At 37.8% G+C, this 20,106-nt stretch overlaps 2 protein-coding genes across 5 annotated transcripts in view; both read left to right on the top strand.

The window, feature by feature from the left end:
- The first annotated feature begins 1,891 nt into the window (after positions 1–1,891).
- fxn (frataxin) lies at positions 1,892–11,210 on the top strand. Of its 2 annotated transcripts, none has more exons than XM_066711196.1 (5): positions 1,892–2,085; positions 2,593–2,681; positions 4,592–4,712; positions 7,972–8,069; positions 10,101–11,210. In XM_066711196.1, exons 1-5 carry the CDS (start codon positions 1,960–1,962, stop codon positions 10,237–10,239), a joined length of 573 nt encoding a protein of 190 aa, XP_066567293.1. In that variant the 5' UTR covers positions 1,892–1,959; the 3' UTR covers positions 10,240–11,210. The 2 variants fall into 2 exon arrangements, with proteins under 2 accessions (XP_066567293.1, XP_066567294.1); XM_066711197.1 differs by having other exon boundaries at positions 1,894–2,079.
- A 2,006-nt stretch (positions 11,211–13,216) lies between these two features.
- The window catches only part of LOC136754927 (tight junction protein ZO-2), a 55,287-nt gene continuing 48,397 nt past the window's right edge, over positions 13,217–20,106 (top strand). The window contains exon 1 of one of the 3 annotated variants that reach the window (XM_066711192.1): positions 13,217–13,304. The gene's annotated coding sequence lies outside the window, so the exon portion shown is untranslated. Of the gene's footprint in view, positions 13,470–20,106 lie in introns of all 3 variants that reach the window. The other 2 variants (XM_066711190.1, XM_066711191.1) reach the window with 2 other exon arrangements.

Genomic DNA, 20,106 nt, shown 5'->3' with positions numbered 1-20,106 from the left:
TCCTGCATTAGAAATGTATGACTGGGGTGATCCCTGAAAAATACCTGTATTCACATGTGCTGAATATATCAATTATTCATTTGTCCTGTAGATATTTGGCGCCATCTAATGTGTGTTTTGTGTATTGTGTATGTGTTTATTAGGCAGGCAATGTTAACATTTTCAATGCCAAGCTTTAACTACAGTTCCAGTGGTGTAGCTTTATGTTTTTCAGGGCATGAAGAAATTAGAATTTAAGATAATTAACTGATTACAGTGGTTCACTTCAAGATGGAAATCTTATGATGTATAAGAAAGTGTTTTCATTACAGTACACCACACAATATGTTAGTCATTTTACCACTTTTACCACATTACACATTTTCTTGTTATTGCCGTGGTACACCACACTCGCAGCCTCATCTTTGGTCCATAGTATAGCTGCTTATTATTTTGCCCCTGCACCACTGGTCTGAGTATTGTATGCGTTTGTCAGTCTGTGTGTGTCCACCCTTCTGTTATGGCATCATTAGAATGGGTGACGAGGTGCATAGAGCAGATCTTGAAGGCCACTGGTACTCAGTGCAAGATGCTCCTAAAACATATTGATATTATTCAACAGCTTCTAACCTACTTCACGCTGGAAAAAGGCGTCTGTCAAGAAATACATATAAAATATAAATTATTCAACCCCTTTTTCACATTCTATTGCGTTTCAACCTGAAATCTTAATGCATTGAAATGGGATTTTTTTCTTCTGATCTACACAACCCAAAACAAAAATTGAGGGATGAAAAAATAAAAATAAAAATCTGAAAAGTCTTCATTGGACAAGTATTCACCATGTAAAATCCCACTCTGAATTCACAAAATTCACAATCCATACTGTGAAGCATGGTGGTCTTGGCATCACGTTATGGGGGTGCTTTGCATCAGCAGGGACTGTGAAGCTGGTCAAGGTAGAGGGCAAAATTAAAACCTGCTTCAATCTGCAAAAGACCTAAGACTGGGATGGAAATTCAGCTTTCAGGACAATGACCTCAAGCACACAGCCAAAGCAACCCTGGAACAGCTTAGAAACAAGAAAATGAATATCCAAGAGTGGCCCAGTCAAAGCCCGGACTTGAATCTGTTTGAGAATCTGTGACAAGAACTGAAGATTGTTGTCTACCAAGAATCACCATCCAACTTGAAAGAAAGAAATATTGCACAATCCAAATGTTCAAACCAGGCAGAGACTTACCAAAAGACACACAGCTGTAATTGCTGCCAGAGGTGGTTCTACCAAGTAGCCGGGTGAATACTTCTCTAACCACACCATTTCAGTTGTTTTAAATTAACTGTTGTTTCACAATAAAACAAATATATCGCCACTTTAAAGTGTTGAGTAGATCAAAGGGTGGGGGAGGTCCCATTTAAATGCATCAAAATTACAGGTTGTAACAACAAAAGGTGATACAAGTCCAATGGGGTGAATACATCCAATTGCTCCTGTACATACTATTACTGATGCATACTATTGCCTAACCACTACTGCTTCAATTGCAAACTATCATTAATATTACCCTGCCATTATAATCACTGCCATAACAATAATACATATAGAGTGATGCATCATGCCAGACATGCAAACAAGGTATCTTCAGATACATATCTTTACATTCATAATTATTATTACTATTACTTTGATTAAATGTTCGCAAACAGATTAACAACAATAACAATAATAACGTTAATACTGAATGACAATATATTTTTCAACACTTGGTTAACGATGCTATTTCACAGACCAAAGTCCCGTTCTCCTAGCGCAGATTTCCGCAGAATTCCTCCCATCTCATTGGTGGAGCTGCGCAGATCTGCGCTGCAAGAACGCGTCTCAAGGCAGGCGCATAGCCAGCAGCAGGCCAACACAGTCGAGTTTGAGAAGTCGATCGTTTGAGACTCGATCAGTAGACGACGCCGTATGTCTGTTCAATAATGTCAGTATTAAGACATAGAGGGCTTTGCATGTGCACATTTATACGAAGCTGCATCGTCCACAGAGCTTCACCAGCTGCACTGATACATGGAAACGCTAACAGCCTGCGCTCATCCGCCGTAAGTGTATGAATTCATGTTTCCTTTACTTCAATGAACTGCAGTCATATTTTCTTAGCTACCGAGGCTTAATAGAAGGGAGGCCAAATGAGTTATTTAATTCAACTCGACACAAAACATTAAGAACTAAGTCAAGGTTAAAAGGCTTTATTGTATACACAGCCATCAAACCTTCACTAGACAGCAGCTGCCGGAGACCTTAGTCTACTACAAAACCAAATGTCTCCCTCAATTGATATTTATATCCATCTTACTTATAGTGAGAGTAAATGTTTAGAGGTGTGTCTATTGATTGGTGGTGAAAACACAAAATCAATAGTCTATATAATGAGCTGTTAAGGTTTTTGCTTTGCAGTGTAACATAAAGTATTACTTATGCCTGTGATTGTGGTGGAAGGACACAGTAGTATTTATAATTGATGCAGTGTAATTCCACCTCTAACTGGATCAGACTTTTCTTGTAATAAGATATAACCTGCATGATCTACATGTTTGCATGTTTCATATTTTCAGACTTTTAAAACGGAACTGCCTGGAAAAATACAGAGGAGGAAAGTTCACATGACAAGCTTCACAGCCACTGAAAATGCACCAAGTTCAAGGTAACTCGGCTGTTTTGGTTTTATGTATCACCAGGTAAAGAACCAGAGAAACTAACATGGAGATCAGTGTTTTGCTGTTATTATTTTAATTGAATTGCAGGTAATAACCATTTTACTGATGGTTTCATTGGATTGATGATTTTATATTGTTGAAATTGCTTTTTGAATGATATTTCAGGTCTTTGTAATACATACATATTGTAATGTATTACTCTAGATATGTAGATTTATTCTAATGTACAGTGCATCCAGAAAGTATTCACAACGCTTCCCTTTTTCCCCACATTTTGTTATGTTACAGCCTTAATCCATTTTGGAATAAATTAATATTTTCCTCAAAATTCTACAAACAATACCCCATAATGACAACGTGAAAGAAGTTTGTTTGAAATCTTTGCAAATTTATTAAAAATAAAAAAGCACATGTATATAAGTAGTCACAGCCTTTGCTCAATACTTTGTTGAAGCACCTTTGGCACAAATTACAGCCTCAAGTCTTTATGATGCTACAAGCTTGGCACGCCTATTTTTGGGCAGTTTCTCCCATTCTTCTTTGCAGGACCTCTCAAGCTCCATCAGGTTGGATGGGGAGTGGTGGTGCACAGCCATTTTCAGATCTCTCCAGAGATGTTCAATCGGGTTCAAGTCTGGGCTCTGGCTGGGCCACTCAAGGACATTCACAGAGTTGTCCTGTAGCCACTACTTTGTTATCTTGGCTGTGTGCTTAGGCTCGTTGTCCTGTTGGAAGATGAACTTTTGCCCCAGTCTGAGGTCCAGAGCGCTCTAGAGCAGGTTTTCATCAAGGATGTCTCTGTACATTGCTGCATTCATCTTTCCCTCGATGCTGACTAGTCTCCCAGTTCCTGCCGCTGAAAAACATCCCCACAGCATGATGCTGCCACCACCATGCTTCACTGTAGGGATGGTATTGGCCAGGTGATGAGCGGTGCCTCGTTTCCTCCAGACATGAGTTCAATCTTTGTTTCATCAGACCAGAGAATTTTGTTTCTCATGGTCCGAGAGTCCTTCAGGTGCCTTTTGGCAAACTCCAGGCGGGCGGTCATGTGCCTTTTACAGAGGAGTGGCTTCCGTCTGGCCACTCTCCCATACAGGTCTGATTGGTGGAGTGCTTCAGAGATGGTTGTTCTTCTGGAAGGTTCTCCTCTCTCCACAGAGACATGCTGGAGCTCTGTCAGAGTGACCATCAGGTTCTTGGTCACTTCCCTGACTAAGGCCCTTCTCCCCCGATCGCTCAGTTTGGCCGGGCAGCCAGCTCTAGGAAGAGTCCTGGTGGTTCCAAACTTGTCATTTACAGATGATGGAGGGCACTGTGCTCATTGGGACCTTCAGTGCTGCAGACATTTTTCTGTACCCTTCACCAGATCTGTGCCTCGGTACAATCCTGTCTAAGAGGTCTACAGACAATTGCTTGGTTTGTGCTCTGACATGCACTGTTAACTGTGGGACCTTATATAGACAGGTGTGTGCCTTTCCAAATCATGTCCAATCAACTGAATTTACCACAGGTGGACTCCAATCAAGTTGTAGAAACATCTCAAGGATGATCAGTGGAAACAGGATGCACCTGAGCTCAATTTTGAGTGTCATGGCAAAGGCTGTAAATACTTATGTACATGTGCTTTTTTTGTTTTTTATTTTAAATAATTTTGCAAAGATTTCAAACAAACTTCTTTCACGTTGTCATTATGGGGTATTGTTTGTCGAATTTTGAGGAAAATAATTAATTTAATCCATTTTGGAATAAGGCTGTAACATAAAAAAATGTGGAAAAAGGGAAGCGCTGTGAATACTTTCCGGATGCACTGTATATTTCTGAAATAGAAGGCTAGGTTCAGCATTTCATAAAAGCTCTGATGGGGATTTGATTAATTGATTTCATACTGTCCCAGTGTATTACAGGAAGCTGCTTATGAAAAACTATCGGAAGAAACCTTGGATGCATTGGCAGAGTACTTTGAAGATCTTGCAGATGAATCATTTACTTCAGCAGAGTATGATGTTGTGTTTTCAGTGAGTATATGACTTTTATTGAGCTTTTTTCCCCTCTCATATCTCTTTCATTTTGGATGCATAGCAGTTTCTTTCATACATATCACTGTGTGTAAGTGCTGGGTCTTAATGTTTGGTTCAATTAAAATGTTTTGCATTATTCTGTCCACTAGATGTCACTGTAGGGTTTTGAAGACATATGTCCACATTTAAAAACAGATTACAAAGTACACATAACTGTAGGAACATTTATTAATGTTAGCAAATTGCAACAGCCTTATTATTTACATTTTACTAATTTATTGACATTTTCAATAGCCAGTCAAATCATATATAAATAAAGGCAATGTGATTGGCTGTTATGCTAAGCAGCACAAGAAATGCAGCCTGGTGGCTCATGGGGAAGTTCCTTGTCTCCAAATCAAAATCACTCCTGATACTCAATTCAAGTGATAACACAAATGATACCTGATGTCTTATCGCAAAACCAAATGATGCATGACAGACAAACATCATAACCAAGAGAAAACACACAACTGACTAGAGACATTATGAGGTCCTAATATATGCACAGTACTACTATGGACAGTGTCTCAGAAGTTAGGCTTCAGAAAGTGTTATTGACTTTTCCACAAACTAATTGCTCAGGTAGGACCAAGTTGACTACTTCCAGGTGTTGATATAGGCATTGTTTTCTCTGCTGAATTAATACATTCATTTATATCAAGCTTTTCATCTCAAATCTCATGTCATATTACAGGATATAACACCAACTCAATACAAAGAAGTCATCAACAGCACAGCTATCTTTACAATGTGTAGGAACAATTCATTTCCCTGAACACATGACTCCTGTATTGTTCGGTAATCAAATGCAGTTATGCTGTGGGAGGCAATTGGAGGGGGTGTGGTCTGCTGTCTCACAGTGGAGTATTGTCTCCACATTGACTGAAATGTACTTGTCTGCCCTCCAACACAGCTCGAAAAATGTGTTTAAGCTGTCATCATGGCACATGGACCAACACAATACTAAGGACATATTTCTATTTTGTGAGTGTATAAATTAAGTCTTATTTCCAGTTCCGCCCCTGTAGTAGGCTACATGCAAAAGCAGTATGTCCTCATTTTGGTGTATATTTCATTATTATTATTGCACTGCATGGTGGTAAGCTGTATAGTCTTTCATGAGGAGGAATGATTAATCTTCACGATTAATCTATGAATCTGTGAATGGAGACAAAACAAACATATCCCAAAAACATTGTCCTATTAATTTTATTTTAAGGATTAAGAATAACTAAAAAACAATCAGTTGTTAATGGTGATGTTATAAAGCGTTTCAGCTTATGCAACTTAACCCTAAAATAGGAATTTTAATGCTTTCTAACATGCATCTTTGAACTACGCAGACTTAATAGATTATAAACAGTGAAGTCATGAATCCCCATCAACAAATGGTCTCCACTTTAATGAAAGCATTTCACAATAGTCAGGGGACCTGCAAGATGGATCACAGGTTGACAGGTGGTTTATTTTGCCTTGGCTCAGTTGAACAGTGCAGTGGTTTGCAGAGTGAGGCAGTTATTAGTTTTCTGCAGTGTGCAAGATTGCATCGACAAGTTTTTGGCTAAGCACAGCGAGGTGTGGACGAAAATGGGATTGTTTAGATGTTTCAGTTTCCTCAGGGATAAAGGTTCCAGTAAGAAGCAGATTGTTTTGTTTTTTTTGCAATGCAGCATTAAAAGGGTGTGTCAATTAAGATTGCCAGCTAACCTTTAGCTTTTTAATACAATAGCTCTGTTGAAAGTATATTGGAATACTTACATTTCCCTTCCAAAAAAAAAAAAAAAAAAGATGGAGAACTATGATCAGTCACTGGGGAAATTATATTGTAAAACACCTGTTTTTGTTTTGTTTTTTAATTATTTTTGTTTTAATCACACTTTTCATAATACAACAGAGGGGGAATTTACAGTAAATGAACAGTATAAAACCCAATGGGTGTGTCTTCTAAAGTTTCCTGACCTGTATGCAAAGCTTGTTTAAACTGTTCTCCTTATCCTGGATTACTCACTGTCTGATAACAGATACTGTTGCATTCATCTCAGTTTTTATGTTGTTGAAAATTAACTGCTATAGGGGGTATGCCACTATTCCTGTCAAGTGAGATTGCTCTTGGGAACTGAATAGCATATGCATTATTTTAAAACCTGACAAAAACTTTGACTTAAACGGCTTCCCTCCATTTGAGAAAGTACAGAAAGGAGTGTCCCACTGAATAGCCCGGGGGTGTTATAAACAGGCTTTGTGCTGACATGTTAGTACTGCTCAATATTACACAGATCTCTGGCGAAGAGAATACTCAGTAAATACTCAGCCTTAGGATAATTGGACTCTTTAGCTGTTCTAATACCTTGTGACAAGCAATGCGTTTTCTAGTGAATTAATAGAAATTGGTCTCTTCCTGGTTTGTCATTCCAGTTTATCCCATCAGTGTTCTAAGACTTTGGGGTAAACACTCTGACCTCAGCCATGAAAGGTTTTCAGCAGTTCTCCATGACCCATTGTGTGGCACGCCCAGATTTGTGGCAGGGTGTATCATTATGTTGCAAGATGTATGGACCGTCACCATAAAACTCCATCTACTCTGTTGTCCACAATATCACAATATTGTGTGTGTGTATATATATGTGTGTGTGTGTGTGTGTGTGTGTGTGTGTGTGTGTATATATATATATATATATACACACACACACACACACAACACACACTTGGAGGCGAATGTAAGTGTGGTATGATTTGTATTGATGTTTTTAGAGACAGCTCACTGATCAATCACTCAAATCTCTCTAGTCTTCCTGCATTGTTCAAATTAAGCCTAAATTCTTTTATTATGAAGGACATATTCCTTGCTCTTGAAAACATCAGTATAAACCTTAAATATCTTCTGCCACTTGATGAGGGAAGGGATTGTCAGAAGATGGAATGTATGCATGAGAAAAAGTTGTGTTGTTAATCTCCAACCCATCCTAAGTAATTTTGGTATTCCAATGAGAGTTCTTCTTTATTATTGCTTAATTTGGATTTTAATTAATTGGTTTTAATTTGGAATCCTGCTGTGTAGTGCTGATTTAAAATTGCAGATTTGATGTAAGGTCAGTTTGACCCAAATTTGCTTTTAATTCCAGTTATGATTTTGCTGTAGATGCGTTTAGATTAGACAGTTGTTGTAGTTTGTGGCTAAATAATTTTTTTTTAACCTTATTATTTTTCCAACTAGAGTGGAGTCCTTACAATTAAAATAAGCAAGGAGCATGGGACTTACGTGATAAACAAGCAGACTCCAAACAAACAGATCTGGCTCTCCTCTCCCGTAAGGTATGTGTTCTCATTAAGAAGTTCTTTCTAATTAAAAACACAGCATGCGTCTTTCAATGAACACAGCATGAATGTAGGATACATTTTTGTGTTCATTTTAATTCCCTTGAATTCCAACATTCAACAGTGTGCGCCAGTGTGAGCTGATCATGGGTAATTTCATGAATTAATTAGAGTATGCATGTGCCTATTTAATTAATTTAACAGTTTGTTGCTTATTTCTTATTTTTTATCTGATGTTTTGAGACTTTTTTTGTTTGTTTTGTTTTACAATGTAAGGAAATATCTGTGTTTCTGACTAAACGTTTTCTCGCAACATTTATCGTTAAGTTTATTTAGCCCTTTACCAAATCAAAATTTGACATCTCTTGTTTTATTGTCAGAACCAGTGTTCGAATTGAGGGGGGGGCTGGGGGGAGGCCCCAGACCCCCAATAAGAGTTAAGGGACCCTCCATATGAGAGAAACAAATTAACTTAGGGCGTCCAATGCTATTTCATTGAATACAATTCAGTTTTTTTGTCAAAATTAATGTTGTGAATGAGGCGACTTTGTCCTCTTCTCCCAATGTTCATCAGTGTTCCAAATTAGATTTTTTTCCTCAGTGAAGTTCTAAACACGATCACGTGCGCAGACTCGCCGTTTTGTCAAGCAGTTTTCAGCTGCCTGGTCAAGTTTTCACCTGCTAAGTAACTGTAAACATTAAATTCTTCTCTGATTTAGGATTGTCGTTACTTGAGTTACTATAACTATCCAATTTTTCACTTTTGTGCTGAACAACAGCTAGTTTGTAATGTAGCCTCTAGATTATATTTTTTATCATTGGCTAGCTAAAAGTCTATGTATACCACTGCCTTGGGGTATATGTTTTCATGCAAAACATAGTTTGTTTTGTTTAATTATGTTTAACAGAGTTTAATTGTTGTTGGGTTTTTTACTACCTCATTGTATACATTAAGGATAATCACACCACGTGTTTATATTTAAGGAACAGTATTTGATAGTATTTATTGTATCTTGTAAGACCATTTGAAAGTTACTTATGGTCATAAAGAGTGTGTACATTAAGGTTAATGACAGGGCCTACCTGTTAATACTTAATTAATACTTAATAACAGGGTAAGTGGTGATTTTCTATATGTGTATGTGAGGACAATTATATTTTATGACATTTTTTTTTTATTCTGTTTGAAAAAGATACAAAATTAAAACTGAAAGGACGTGGTAGCAGGACAGAAGTCTTCATTGAGCAGTTAAACATTTTTCAGAAATCAAAAAGTTTCTGAGTTAAACAACTAGCTTCAAAGGTCTTCTATCATGGTCCCTGCATTGATGATGTGCTGGAAGGCATATTGGCCATGTCAGTCAGTTGATACGTGACCAAAGCAGGTGTTAGATGCTGTCTCGGTCGCAGTGAAATTCGGTACCTCTCCAGTTCTGGAAACTCTTTTGCGGATTTGTGCAACTATTCCAGTTATGACAGCAGCAGAGGAGCAAACATTCTGCACACTAAATGTCAGTTGATATGTGATTTTTCTCCACACGTGTCTCATAGTGATGTGTGCCTGGGAAGCAAAGATATGTTTGATGAGTCAAAATCTGCCTGCTTTCATGGAGATTTTGAGCTCAATTTTTCAACTTCAAAATGACTGGAGGAGGCCTCCCAGACCCACCGCCGTTAACACCTCATTCGGCTTCACCCTCATTTTGGCCCCCCTCCATGAAATCCTGGATACGATACTGCTTAACTCTTACTGTTTCCCTCCCCTTCCACCTTGGGGACCACGCAAGACCTCTAACACAATTCGAACACTGGTTAGAAACCCCTTTCTACTACTGTAAATCATAATGTGATTGGGTACAAGTTTGTAATTTGCAATATCACTGGTAGGATAAAGTTTGGATTTGGTCTAAGCCTAGGATACATTCTGTTAGTAATAAATCATTTGTACATGTTTTAGAGAGCTATGTTTATGAACTAGAAATGTCAGGACTGTTTCCACTGAGTCTTCTCATGCTTTTGTATTTGCAGTGGGCCAAAACGGTATGACTGGACAGGAAAGCACTGGGTCTACGCACACGATGGGAAGAGTTTACATGATCTGCTTACCAAAGAAATCTCCATCATTTTCAACACCAAAATAGATTTATCTGGTTTAGTACACTCCTGAAGTGAAAACTTGGAGCGAAGCTGCTGAAGATAAATGATTCTAAATGATATAACTATTGAAACCTTTTGACAAAATGTGATTAACAAATAGCTGATATTGCCATTGCAAACTCTCAAGTATCCTGTCTATGTCTGTGTCTGTGGCAGGGTCTACTGTAAATACATTTTTAAGGATTAAGCTTTTACACATTATATGAATTGCTTGGCCTTGTGAATACCGTGGCTCAAAACCTGTAAGGATAGAAACAGGGTACAGATAAATTAATCCCCAGAAATAATAATAATCATAATTAAAATAAATTGAAAATAAATACACTGTACATACCAGTCACATTCCCAAACTCAATTTATACTTAGAACGAGCCTTGTTCTCAGTCATTCTTGTGGTAGGTCTAAAGGGTATTTTTCAGCTATTGCAGCTTGGATTTCTTTATATGGACACACAACATTCAAAACCATGCATACGTTTAATTAACCTTCCTTTACAATTTCACAACCATTAGATGTGATGCTGTACTCTGCATTTAATCATAATTGACCTTCATCTTAAAAAGGCATTCAAACAATAAAAGATTAGCTTTATAATATATATTTTTAAAACGAAAATTACAAGCAGTTTGGTTTATTGCAGTTATACCCCGGAATCGACAAGATAGCTATAATATTGTCATAGGGATGAGAGATGCCAATGTCCAATCGTCTCGATGTTAACATATGTATATTTGATTTAAATTGTTATGCTTGCCACCTGTTTCTTCAGCACTCTTTCCCAATAACGCAGGTAGTTACTTTTAATATCAATTAGGGAGTTGTTTCCAATATGCCATTCTGCTGCTATTAGTTCCCCAGGGAAAATATGTACAAGAGTGAAGTAGTTTAACTTTTCTCTGCCTGAGTTTTAATGGTCAGATTCCTGCTTGAGACCCATTGTAAGGTACCTGTAAAATAAATAAATACAATTTTACTTTTGAACGTCTGGAAGGTGTTATTTTTATTATTCATAGTATTGTTATTGGTAAATCATTCCATGAATTATAAATATGCTAACAAGAAATAGATGGAGCCTTCTGTTTAATATTTACATGTGACTCACTGGGCCAATAATCACACAATTTGTTTTTTCAAATTCGGTTCAGACGGCTAATACACAAGTTTCTTTATCACAGAAATGATCTTACTGTCCCCCCCTGATTCATGCAAATGCACTAGTGAATTGCTTCTTAAGAGCACACTGTAAATGTTTAATTACAGGAGGCTGAGATTGCTTTTCCTATCTTTTTGTTTTTTAAAGGGTCGTGAATTTGAGAAAAACTACCCAAAATATTCTGCAGTAAGTGTTCCGTTCAAATACTTCTTTGTTTATGTCGATTTCAGAGAGCTGCAGCAACAATGAGCAAATAATACAGCTGCTTTGAATACCTGACAATATTTCTACCATTTTGTTTCATAAATACCTTCTGCAAATATAACCTATTCTTAATCAGCAAACAACATTTACTGATATAGGTTAATGAGTATTTAATCTGGTTTGTTTATACATTTAAGGACATCAAGGTTCTTAATTTTATTTTTTTCAACCATTGTGTTAACACTCCTTTTCCCATATCTACTCTATTGTCTCGTTTCACAGACGCAGACCAGTACTACATTAGGACTAATCAATGTTATTTTAGGTAGAGTAGTCCTAGACTGGTGCTAAGCTAGGTCTGTGAAACCAGCTCCATATGTATTTGCAATACAGTATAGACTATAGAGAGAATAATTATACATCAAGAGAATTCATCTTTTGCACTGAATTAAATAAATCAAATGCTTAAAGGCCTCCTAAGGAGCTAAACAGGGATTAAACATCTGTCAGGAATTGTATGCAAGGGCCTTTTAAACAGTTTAAGAGGTTTTAATTTGATTAATTCTCTTAGGCATACGATTTTTTTTCTTCTGTCACCCTCAGTCTGTAAAGGACAATCTTATGCAAGAGGATGAATCAAAAGAACTCCAGCCTTTTGCATTCAGACCATCTCTTTTCACAATCAGGAGGGTTTTTGCTTGTGATGTTTATCATCAGGACATGTAATCTCAGATTACAGGCGTTCCAGGAAAAGTGACCCGTCTGGTTTAAGGCTGGTGTTCCTATCAGTTCATGTCTTGATGGTTGCACACACTGTTACACTACACACGTTATAGTTGTGATTATACTGTACTGACACAATAGGCCCACACACTGCACACAATCAGATTGAATGTGGTCCTTGAAATGCACTAAAGAGGAGCACTGTGATTCGTGTGGAGAATGCTCTGCAAATGCTCAAGTCCTGACATTCAGCGGGGATTCAAAGAAATGTGCGCCCAGCCGGCCGAACAGGATCTGCCAGGTGGTGCAAAGACAAAAACAAACTGCAACCTGTCAGCCTCAAGCTTGAAAAATGAACGGGTTGCATTTCAAACAGAAGGGGGGACCTGTTTGTGCAAGTTAATACGTCATTTGTAGAACGTAATTAGTTCTAGAATACATACTTCCAACTGCAATTCGAATTGTATTTTCATATAAAACGCTACCCAGGCCACTTGTCCTTTAGTAACATCTTAATTCAAATTGGTTTCGTTATTTTAACTGCATATGTGCATTTATTATATTTGCTATATACCACACTGTATGGCATCACAGGTGTATACTTTAATATCCTCCAGGTAAAGCGAGAACACAGCCTTGTTGGTGACGCATAAGAAGTATTTATTTCACCTGCGCTCCTGTTTGGGTAAGGATAACTCTTTCGAAACAGCGGTGACTTTTCTCAAGCGAAACTCGCTTAGACAATGTAGTTGCGGTCGTGTGGCACAGATGTCCGCAGTTGGGCGCGGATCTGCGCTGCTCCACCAATGGGATCGGTGGGATCGTGCAGATCTGCGCAGAGGTGCGGAAACCTGCGCTGCAAGGACTCGACCTGTCGTAATGAAAGCGTACCTGCCGCGGTTTCAGCGACACGCCCTGAGCTGCGCTGCGCTGGGGACGCTGGGAGTGAGTGGCCAGTGGCGTCTGTTGGAGTTTGTTCACTGTTGTTAACAAAGGTTTGCGATTGGAATTGGTTTTCATTGAAAGGAAGATATTTGATCTAACTTTGTATTATTTTCTACATCTACATATTGAACGATCGGTAAGCTTGAGTCTTTTTGGGATAGTTTTTGTATTTATTGTTAAGTCCTGGTCCACAGAAACCAACTGCGACTGAGTTAGTAAGTATTGATCGCACCTCTCTCCTCCCGACTCGTTTCTGAGGCTTTTTCTGATCAACGTTTTTGAAAGTAGAAGTGATTGGTATACTGGAAACTTATTGGCAAATTTAGGGCATGATCGTTTTATTTTACAAATGTTTTATACGACTTTGTTATATTACCCCCTCCCCCCAAATAACCCTAACACTGATATCAAAGGTATTTACATTCTCTTCATACTGTATCCAATATATATATATATATATATTTCTTAATAGACACTTCCCTGTTACAGTAACTGTACTGTTTTCATCCATCCAGCAGATCAAATGACCATGGCTATTTCTATTTACTGAACTTATTCTTCCTGGTCTGGGAACTGCCATATTAAATTGCAAATGGTCTTTGTCAATACGGCATTGGTCATGTTGATTAAGACATTACACCATATTGAACAGTCACGTAGGGATAGGGAGGAGGTGCACTGCTACAGTTATATAGTCTGACTATAAGTATTTCAAGTTAATCTTCTGGGTACTGTGGTGTTTTTTTGTATACACTAAAATGTATTGAACATATATTTTGTTTTTCGTATACATGATGCAGTCAAAGGCCCCTTTAAATATCCAAATCTGAAATAAAATCCGTGCACTTCACCTTGAGAAAACCTGCACTTGCCTTTCTGAATGCTGCCCTATATTTTCGGTTTCTGACTGCCTGTTGTGGTTAAATAATACATCATTAATATGATCTGCCAGATGGCACTGTACTAAGGAAATGTAGATGTTTTAATATCTGGCCTGACATGGGTTGACTGCTCTTTATAGAAGTCATACAAGAGAGGTTAACACTGTTTTCACCCAGACACTATTGTAATATACAACTAATAGTCAAGCCTCGGATCTCTGGTGACCTGCAGAGGCACTATTGGATGAATGGAAACGTACAATTGCAGTTAGAATTAAGCTACAGTGCAGTATGATCAAAATAATGCAGTGTCAAAGTTCAAATACAGTCATGATTACAGCATTATATAGGACTCCTAATGATTTGAATGCATTTCCAATTCACACAGAGACTGAGCTTTAAGGACTGGTGAGTGTGATGAATGGTGTGTGTTTGAGCAGCCCAGTGTTGACATATTTGGTTTATATATGAAATGGTAAATAAAATCTACTTTGATGGGTGATTACTTTAGAATTCCATGGCGATTCGTTGTGCTGATTTTTCCACCGTGAGTCGACTTTAGACCATGGCTTCAGTCTGTACATTATACAAGAAAATGCTCTGCAAAATAACGTAACCCATCAGACGCAGAATAAAGTTGATTCTGCCTAGCCGTGTAGTAGGCTATTAGGCACATGTTGAGTGTAACCTGTTAGCAGTCCAATTTAGAAACATAAATCCAACACATTACCTGTGTGCAGAGTTTATCATTGAAGGAAATGGCTGGATACAAGGCCAATTTATGGTTTATTACCTATCCAAATGAAGCAGGCTCCTCTGGTGGCATGCACAGCCGGGGTACTCGAGTACCCCGGCTGTGCATGCCACCAGAGGAGCCTGCTTCATTACAATACTGCTTCATCTAATTGTTTTATTAAATGACCCCCCCTGGCGAATCTAAACTTTAAAAAGGTTGAACATGGTTGTTTAGGTGCTGCACTAAATAAGGACCCGGGCCTGTACACTCTCAAGACACATTGTCAAAGTACATGGAGTACATCACATTTCAAATATGCAGCCTTGTTACCAGGACAGCTCAGGTAATAGAATTAGAAATGGAAAATTACAGAACTGCAAATAAAAGTTAAAAGGTTTTCTTTCATGCGTATCAGTTGGCTTTTTTTATGTGGGGTCAAAATGTTTCCCTTTTAATGTGTTTAGGGCTTTTGAAGCTCTTATTTTATTAACTTTTGAGTTACCCAAAGAACTGGCAGGGAGGGGCTTTGTAACAGTGCTAAATTTGTGTCACAAAATGCTTTACAGCTGAGTTGTTCTGTGAATAAAAATAAATGAAATTGCACATACACACACACAAATAAATGTTACACTATATTTGACCTTGTTAAAAAGGACACTTCATATATATTTGCATACTTTACTTTGTTAACTAGGTTATTACCTGTATATTGCCCTGCCAACCTCGTTAACATAGACATTATATGCATATTTTATGTCCTGTGAATTTCAAACCAAGTCAACCTGCAGCTTTCAAGCCACTTGATCTGGCAGCCAAAATGAGCTGATTTACAAACGCCATTTCCTGTGCAATGTGAGGAATAAGAGAGTGCATATTTACTAATAGGCCTACTACTTCTTAGAAACACTTCAGTCAAATATTAAAATACAGTTGATACTTTCTGAGACAAACTGGCGTAGCATCCAACACAGGAAACACTCCAGGGATTTTTTTTTTTGTTTTTTTAATGAATTGGCTGTCCATATAAATCTAAATATAACTGAGCCATTTCCTAAGCCTCTGAGATTGTCTTATCACATTCTGTTTTTTCCTGCAATTGTTCCCAATGCGTGGTGTGACCTGGCTTCAGGTTGCAGTGGTAGAACTGATCTAAGGCTCACAAAAACATTATCCTCTGGTTGGTCTTTTCTCAGTTTTATTTCTGATTTCCTAATAGTGCTGTTACTATGGCATCCCCATGCTGGAGGGGGAGAGCACCAGTAATGACTCGGCCTGCACAGGTCCTATTACAGTCAGCGCTCTTGTTTCACTCGCTGCACGTGGACTTCCTACAACATTTTGGGGAGCTCACATTCAGCAAACTGACTTCATTGCCTCAGCTTTATTTGGTACAGAATTCCTCCTGAGTAACCGTTTGGTCCAGCCCACCCCAGTCAGCATTTACGAGACCCAGGACTGACTCATAATGGCATAAATATAAACCACTCCAGTGTGAAATAAACCGCAGGATCTTCATTTAGAGAAGAAAGAAGCTACAGCTGATTGTGTTCTGAAGCACCTGCTGCATTATGCAATGAATATACATAGAAGTCAAAGAAAACTAGTTAGAACTGGTTTGGGCTTGAAATACCAATTTATGTTGATTTATAGGGGCTTCCTGTAACAGTACATTGCATACTATATGTGTGTGTGTGTTCTTTGTGTGTATAGCTTCAGATTACATTTGATCCCATATGAGAGGAGAAATGCTGCTTATGTAAAGGCATTAAGAGACTGCAAATCATAACATTTCCTTTATACATGAAAATTGAATGGGGTTGCTTTGGAATGATTATGTTGTGGCAGAACAGTTACATTACACAACCTGCTTCAGCTGAAGGGTCTTATTCCAGACAATAATGAAAGATGCCGATTACACAAACCCTTCACAGCATTATATGGGAATCCCCACGTTGAGCAAAGTATCAACCAACTCTGTTTAAGATCCTCCGTATCGCAAAGCTCATGCATTTTGTTTTTAATTGATAGAAAAATAATCGATCTAACATGTCAGTCGCATGCTCATCAGTCAAATTTTTCAATGGCATGTGAATCTGTCAGGACACCACATGACTGGTCTAAGCCAGTGTTCATTCTTTAACTATTTTTAATGTCTGCTGCAGTCTTAAGTGCCTTAGCTGTGAAAGATCAATGAGCATCACATCTTCACAATCCCAAAGCTCAATACATTCTTCTCCATCCTGAATGTTTTTTTTTATTTGACGTGCATTTCTATGTTCTCTTGATTTTTGAGTCTATTTTTCAGAAGACACCGTAGCAGGGTAATGCAACATATGGTCCTTATGGTCTGTATACAAAACCCCAAAGACAGTGCCCATATTTCAAACCAGCACATTGATCCTTCTATTGATCATTTGTATAATACTTTTGATGGGTTACATACACAAAAAGTGTCATTCTTGAGCTGGCTTATTGGCAGATCAACAAAGTAGATATCACCTGCCAGTGGCAGATTATTTTTTTACTTTAACATTCTGCTTCATTAAACATGTGTTTGTTTACCATTTCATAAAATTATGATGACACCTTACTGGAAGAACACAAACACAGTTATGGATATCATAAAATATCTAAGAATGAACCGACTTCACATTTGGTTATTGTCAGTAGTATCTAAACTGACTCCTAAGAGAGGAACATTTATTAATGATTAATGAAATGTAGCTCATTGTTTTCAGTGTATTCTTCATCATACAATCTGCATTCTTCAGTATAGTATGGTATAGTAATATGCACAAAAACTCCTAAAAAGGTGTTGTGTGAAATGATTGTTTGAGCAAAATGACCAGCCCAGAACTTGCTTGATGCGCTGCATTGAATGTGTTGTTTTGCATGTAATTCATTTCTCTCCTGTCATTGGGTTCCACTTGCTGCAGTGTTGAACATCTCCAGAGATGAAGATCTTTCTAGCTTCGTGATTTTTTTATGAGCAGTACAACTTTTTTGGTTGATTGCACTTTCTGTACATAATGTTTCCTTCCTGTACAACATCCTGCATGCATGTGTAGTTGATCCTACTTACATTAGAAGGAGAGAAATGTTCCCTTGTCACACCAGCAGAACAAAATGTTACCCGCGTGACAAAAGATCAATGTTCATAACTCAACTTGGGTTTGGATTAAATCCAAACTTGAGCCACCCCCCAATGACAAATTGCAAACCTAGTAATTGGTGACCCAATGGAAACCTGTCATCGAGAACTCTTTGTAATTGCAATGTGATCGAAGTTCTGATTGATCCCAGGCCTTATCATTCATCTTTACTTGAATAGAAGTCCGACATATGGGGTTCATAAACTATATGCTTTATTTTCTCTCTTTTTATCAAGTAATTTGAAAAACTGAGAAATCTGTTGGACACTGGATTTGAAAACCTACAAATTGACATTTAACTAACAACATAGTATATCATTAAAATAGATGCCTTTACTTAAATTAAGAAGTTCTTAATTTTTTATCCTACCCACAGATGAATCTTGAGCAGAAGAAGCAGTTAATAGATGTCAACTCTGTGTTGTGCATTAATAATATTATTAATAATCTGACTTGATCAACGGCCTCTTTCATGTAGCACTTCATGAAAACACTTGTAGTTGTCTTCAGATGATCCTAGGCTGTGACAGAACCCAGCATGCCACTACTGAAGACAATTTCTCACAGGACTAAAGCCTTTGATGATAGATTGATTTAATCTTGATTTAAATCTCTCTGCTCATCCATCAAAACTTAAATGTAAGACGATAAATGTTCCAGTAATTCTATTCGTAAACGTATAACAAATATCAAAAGTGGTACACTTTAACTGATGGAACTGCTGAAGGTTACGCAGGCCAGAGAACATTTAAAACAATGAGGCAATTTTACCAATTGATCATGTTTGAGTATTATCCCACAGCACAGTACACAGATGTTCTGTATAGTGTATACTGGTAGATGGGCAAATGGGCATTGTTGCTTTCATAATTAAATCAAATTAAAAAAGACTGGAATTCTAGAATACTTAAATCATACATGTAGTATGTGCTGAAAGGGGTTGTTGTTGTATTGTCCTGATTTATGGAACTTTAATGTGTACTGATTTTTTATTTATATACTTAATTATTTTAATTCATTTGTTTGTATTTTGGCACCGAATCCCTGTGCATAAATAATGGAAACTGCACAGAAGAGAGGATGTAATCCATTCGTGCAAGCTGCTTGTGTATTATTCTATTCCCAAAGCTGCGTTCCCTTGATGCTTTGCCCTGCTGCACTTACAAGTGATTATCTTTTTAAGGGACAAAACGGCATTCTGAGAATCCCATCATTGGTACCCGGTCAGAGAGTGGACACTCCTCTCCCCAATTTAGAGCAATGCCAGGTGTTATTTTTAGAATGAGCATCAAAAGCTCCGAAAGGGTTAATGTTCCAAGGAAAGGTTTAGCTTTTGCTGTTGTTGGGGATTATAGGAAATGTGGGAATTTACATTATCTGTCGGGGCTTAGTACCACAATTATCCCTCTAGAGCATTTTCATTAGTGTAATGTTTAAAGATCTTTAGAATTATGTAAGAATGACGCTCATGAGACTCAGAAAGCAAATTCTCGTTTTGTTAACCAAATCGTTTTCTATTGCTATGTGAGAATAAAAAAATGAAAAAAAAAACCTGTATAACTGAATGGTAATCTGGTGTGCGCCATAGTTACAAGACTGCATATAGCATAGTAGTAGTGGTGGTGCTAGACTGTACAAAATGAAGTACAAGAAGTATATCACTATAATGCAAGCGGCTATGGGTATCGCTCCTTTAAATAAACGTGAGCTTCTTCCTCAGAGTCGGAACTGCAACCTTTGGAAACAAGCTGGGTGAGTGTGAACGATTTTCTGTCAAAGTTTGAGTAACCGGATTCAAACCACAGGCAAATAGAGCAATCGTAAATAAAAAGTTCAACAAAAACTAGATTTCTAGATGGACTGATTTTATTTGATTTTATATGCATTGCTATTTAAAGGAGAACTGATGGCTATGTGAGAGTTAATACAAAAAAGTGGAAGGGAGGGATTGAAGTCTCCCCAGTACTGGCAATGCTGTTTGTTTAGTTCCTTGTTTGAGACAGAATAGCTCTTTTGGGAGCACATTCGGTTCAGGGATTGTTGCAGGACATTTGTTTAGAAACTTTAGCTTCTGTTCTGCTTT

Source organism: Amia ocellicauda, chromosome 8 (assembly GCF_036373705.1).
Source record: "Amia ocellicauda isolate fAmiCal2 chromosome 8, fAmiCal2.hap1, whole genome shotgun sequence".
In the NCBI taxonomy this organism is placed as follows: domain Eukaryota; kingdom Metazoa; phylum Chordata; class Actinopteri; order Amiiformes; family Amiidae; genus Amia; species Amia ocellicauda.
This window is presented reverse-complemented; position numbering and strand designations above follow the sequence as displayed.

Bases quoted from the DNA above. Each gene is read 5' to 3' on its own strand.
- fxn (XM_066711196.1), top strand. From the start codon at position 1,960: ATGTCAGTATTAAGACATAGAGGGCTTTGCATGTGCACATTTATACGA. The intron at 2,086-2,592 runs GTATGAATTCAT...TCATATTTTCAG, and splicing joins TGCGCTCATCCGCCGTAAGT to ACTTTTAAAACGGAACTGCC. The intron at 4,713-7,971 runs GTGAGTATATGA...TTTTCCAACTAG, and splicing joins AGTATGATGTTGTGTTTTCA to AGTGGAGTCCTTACAATTAA.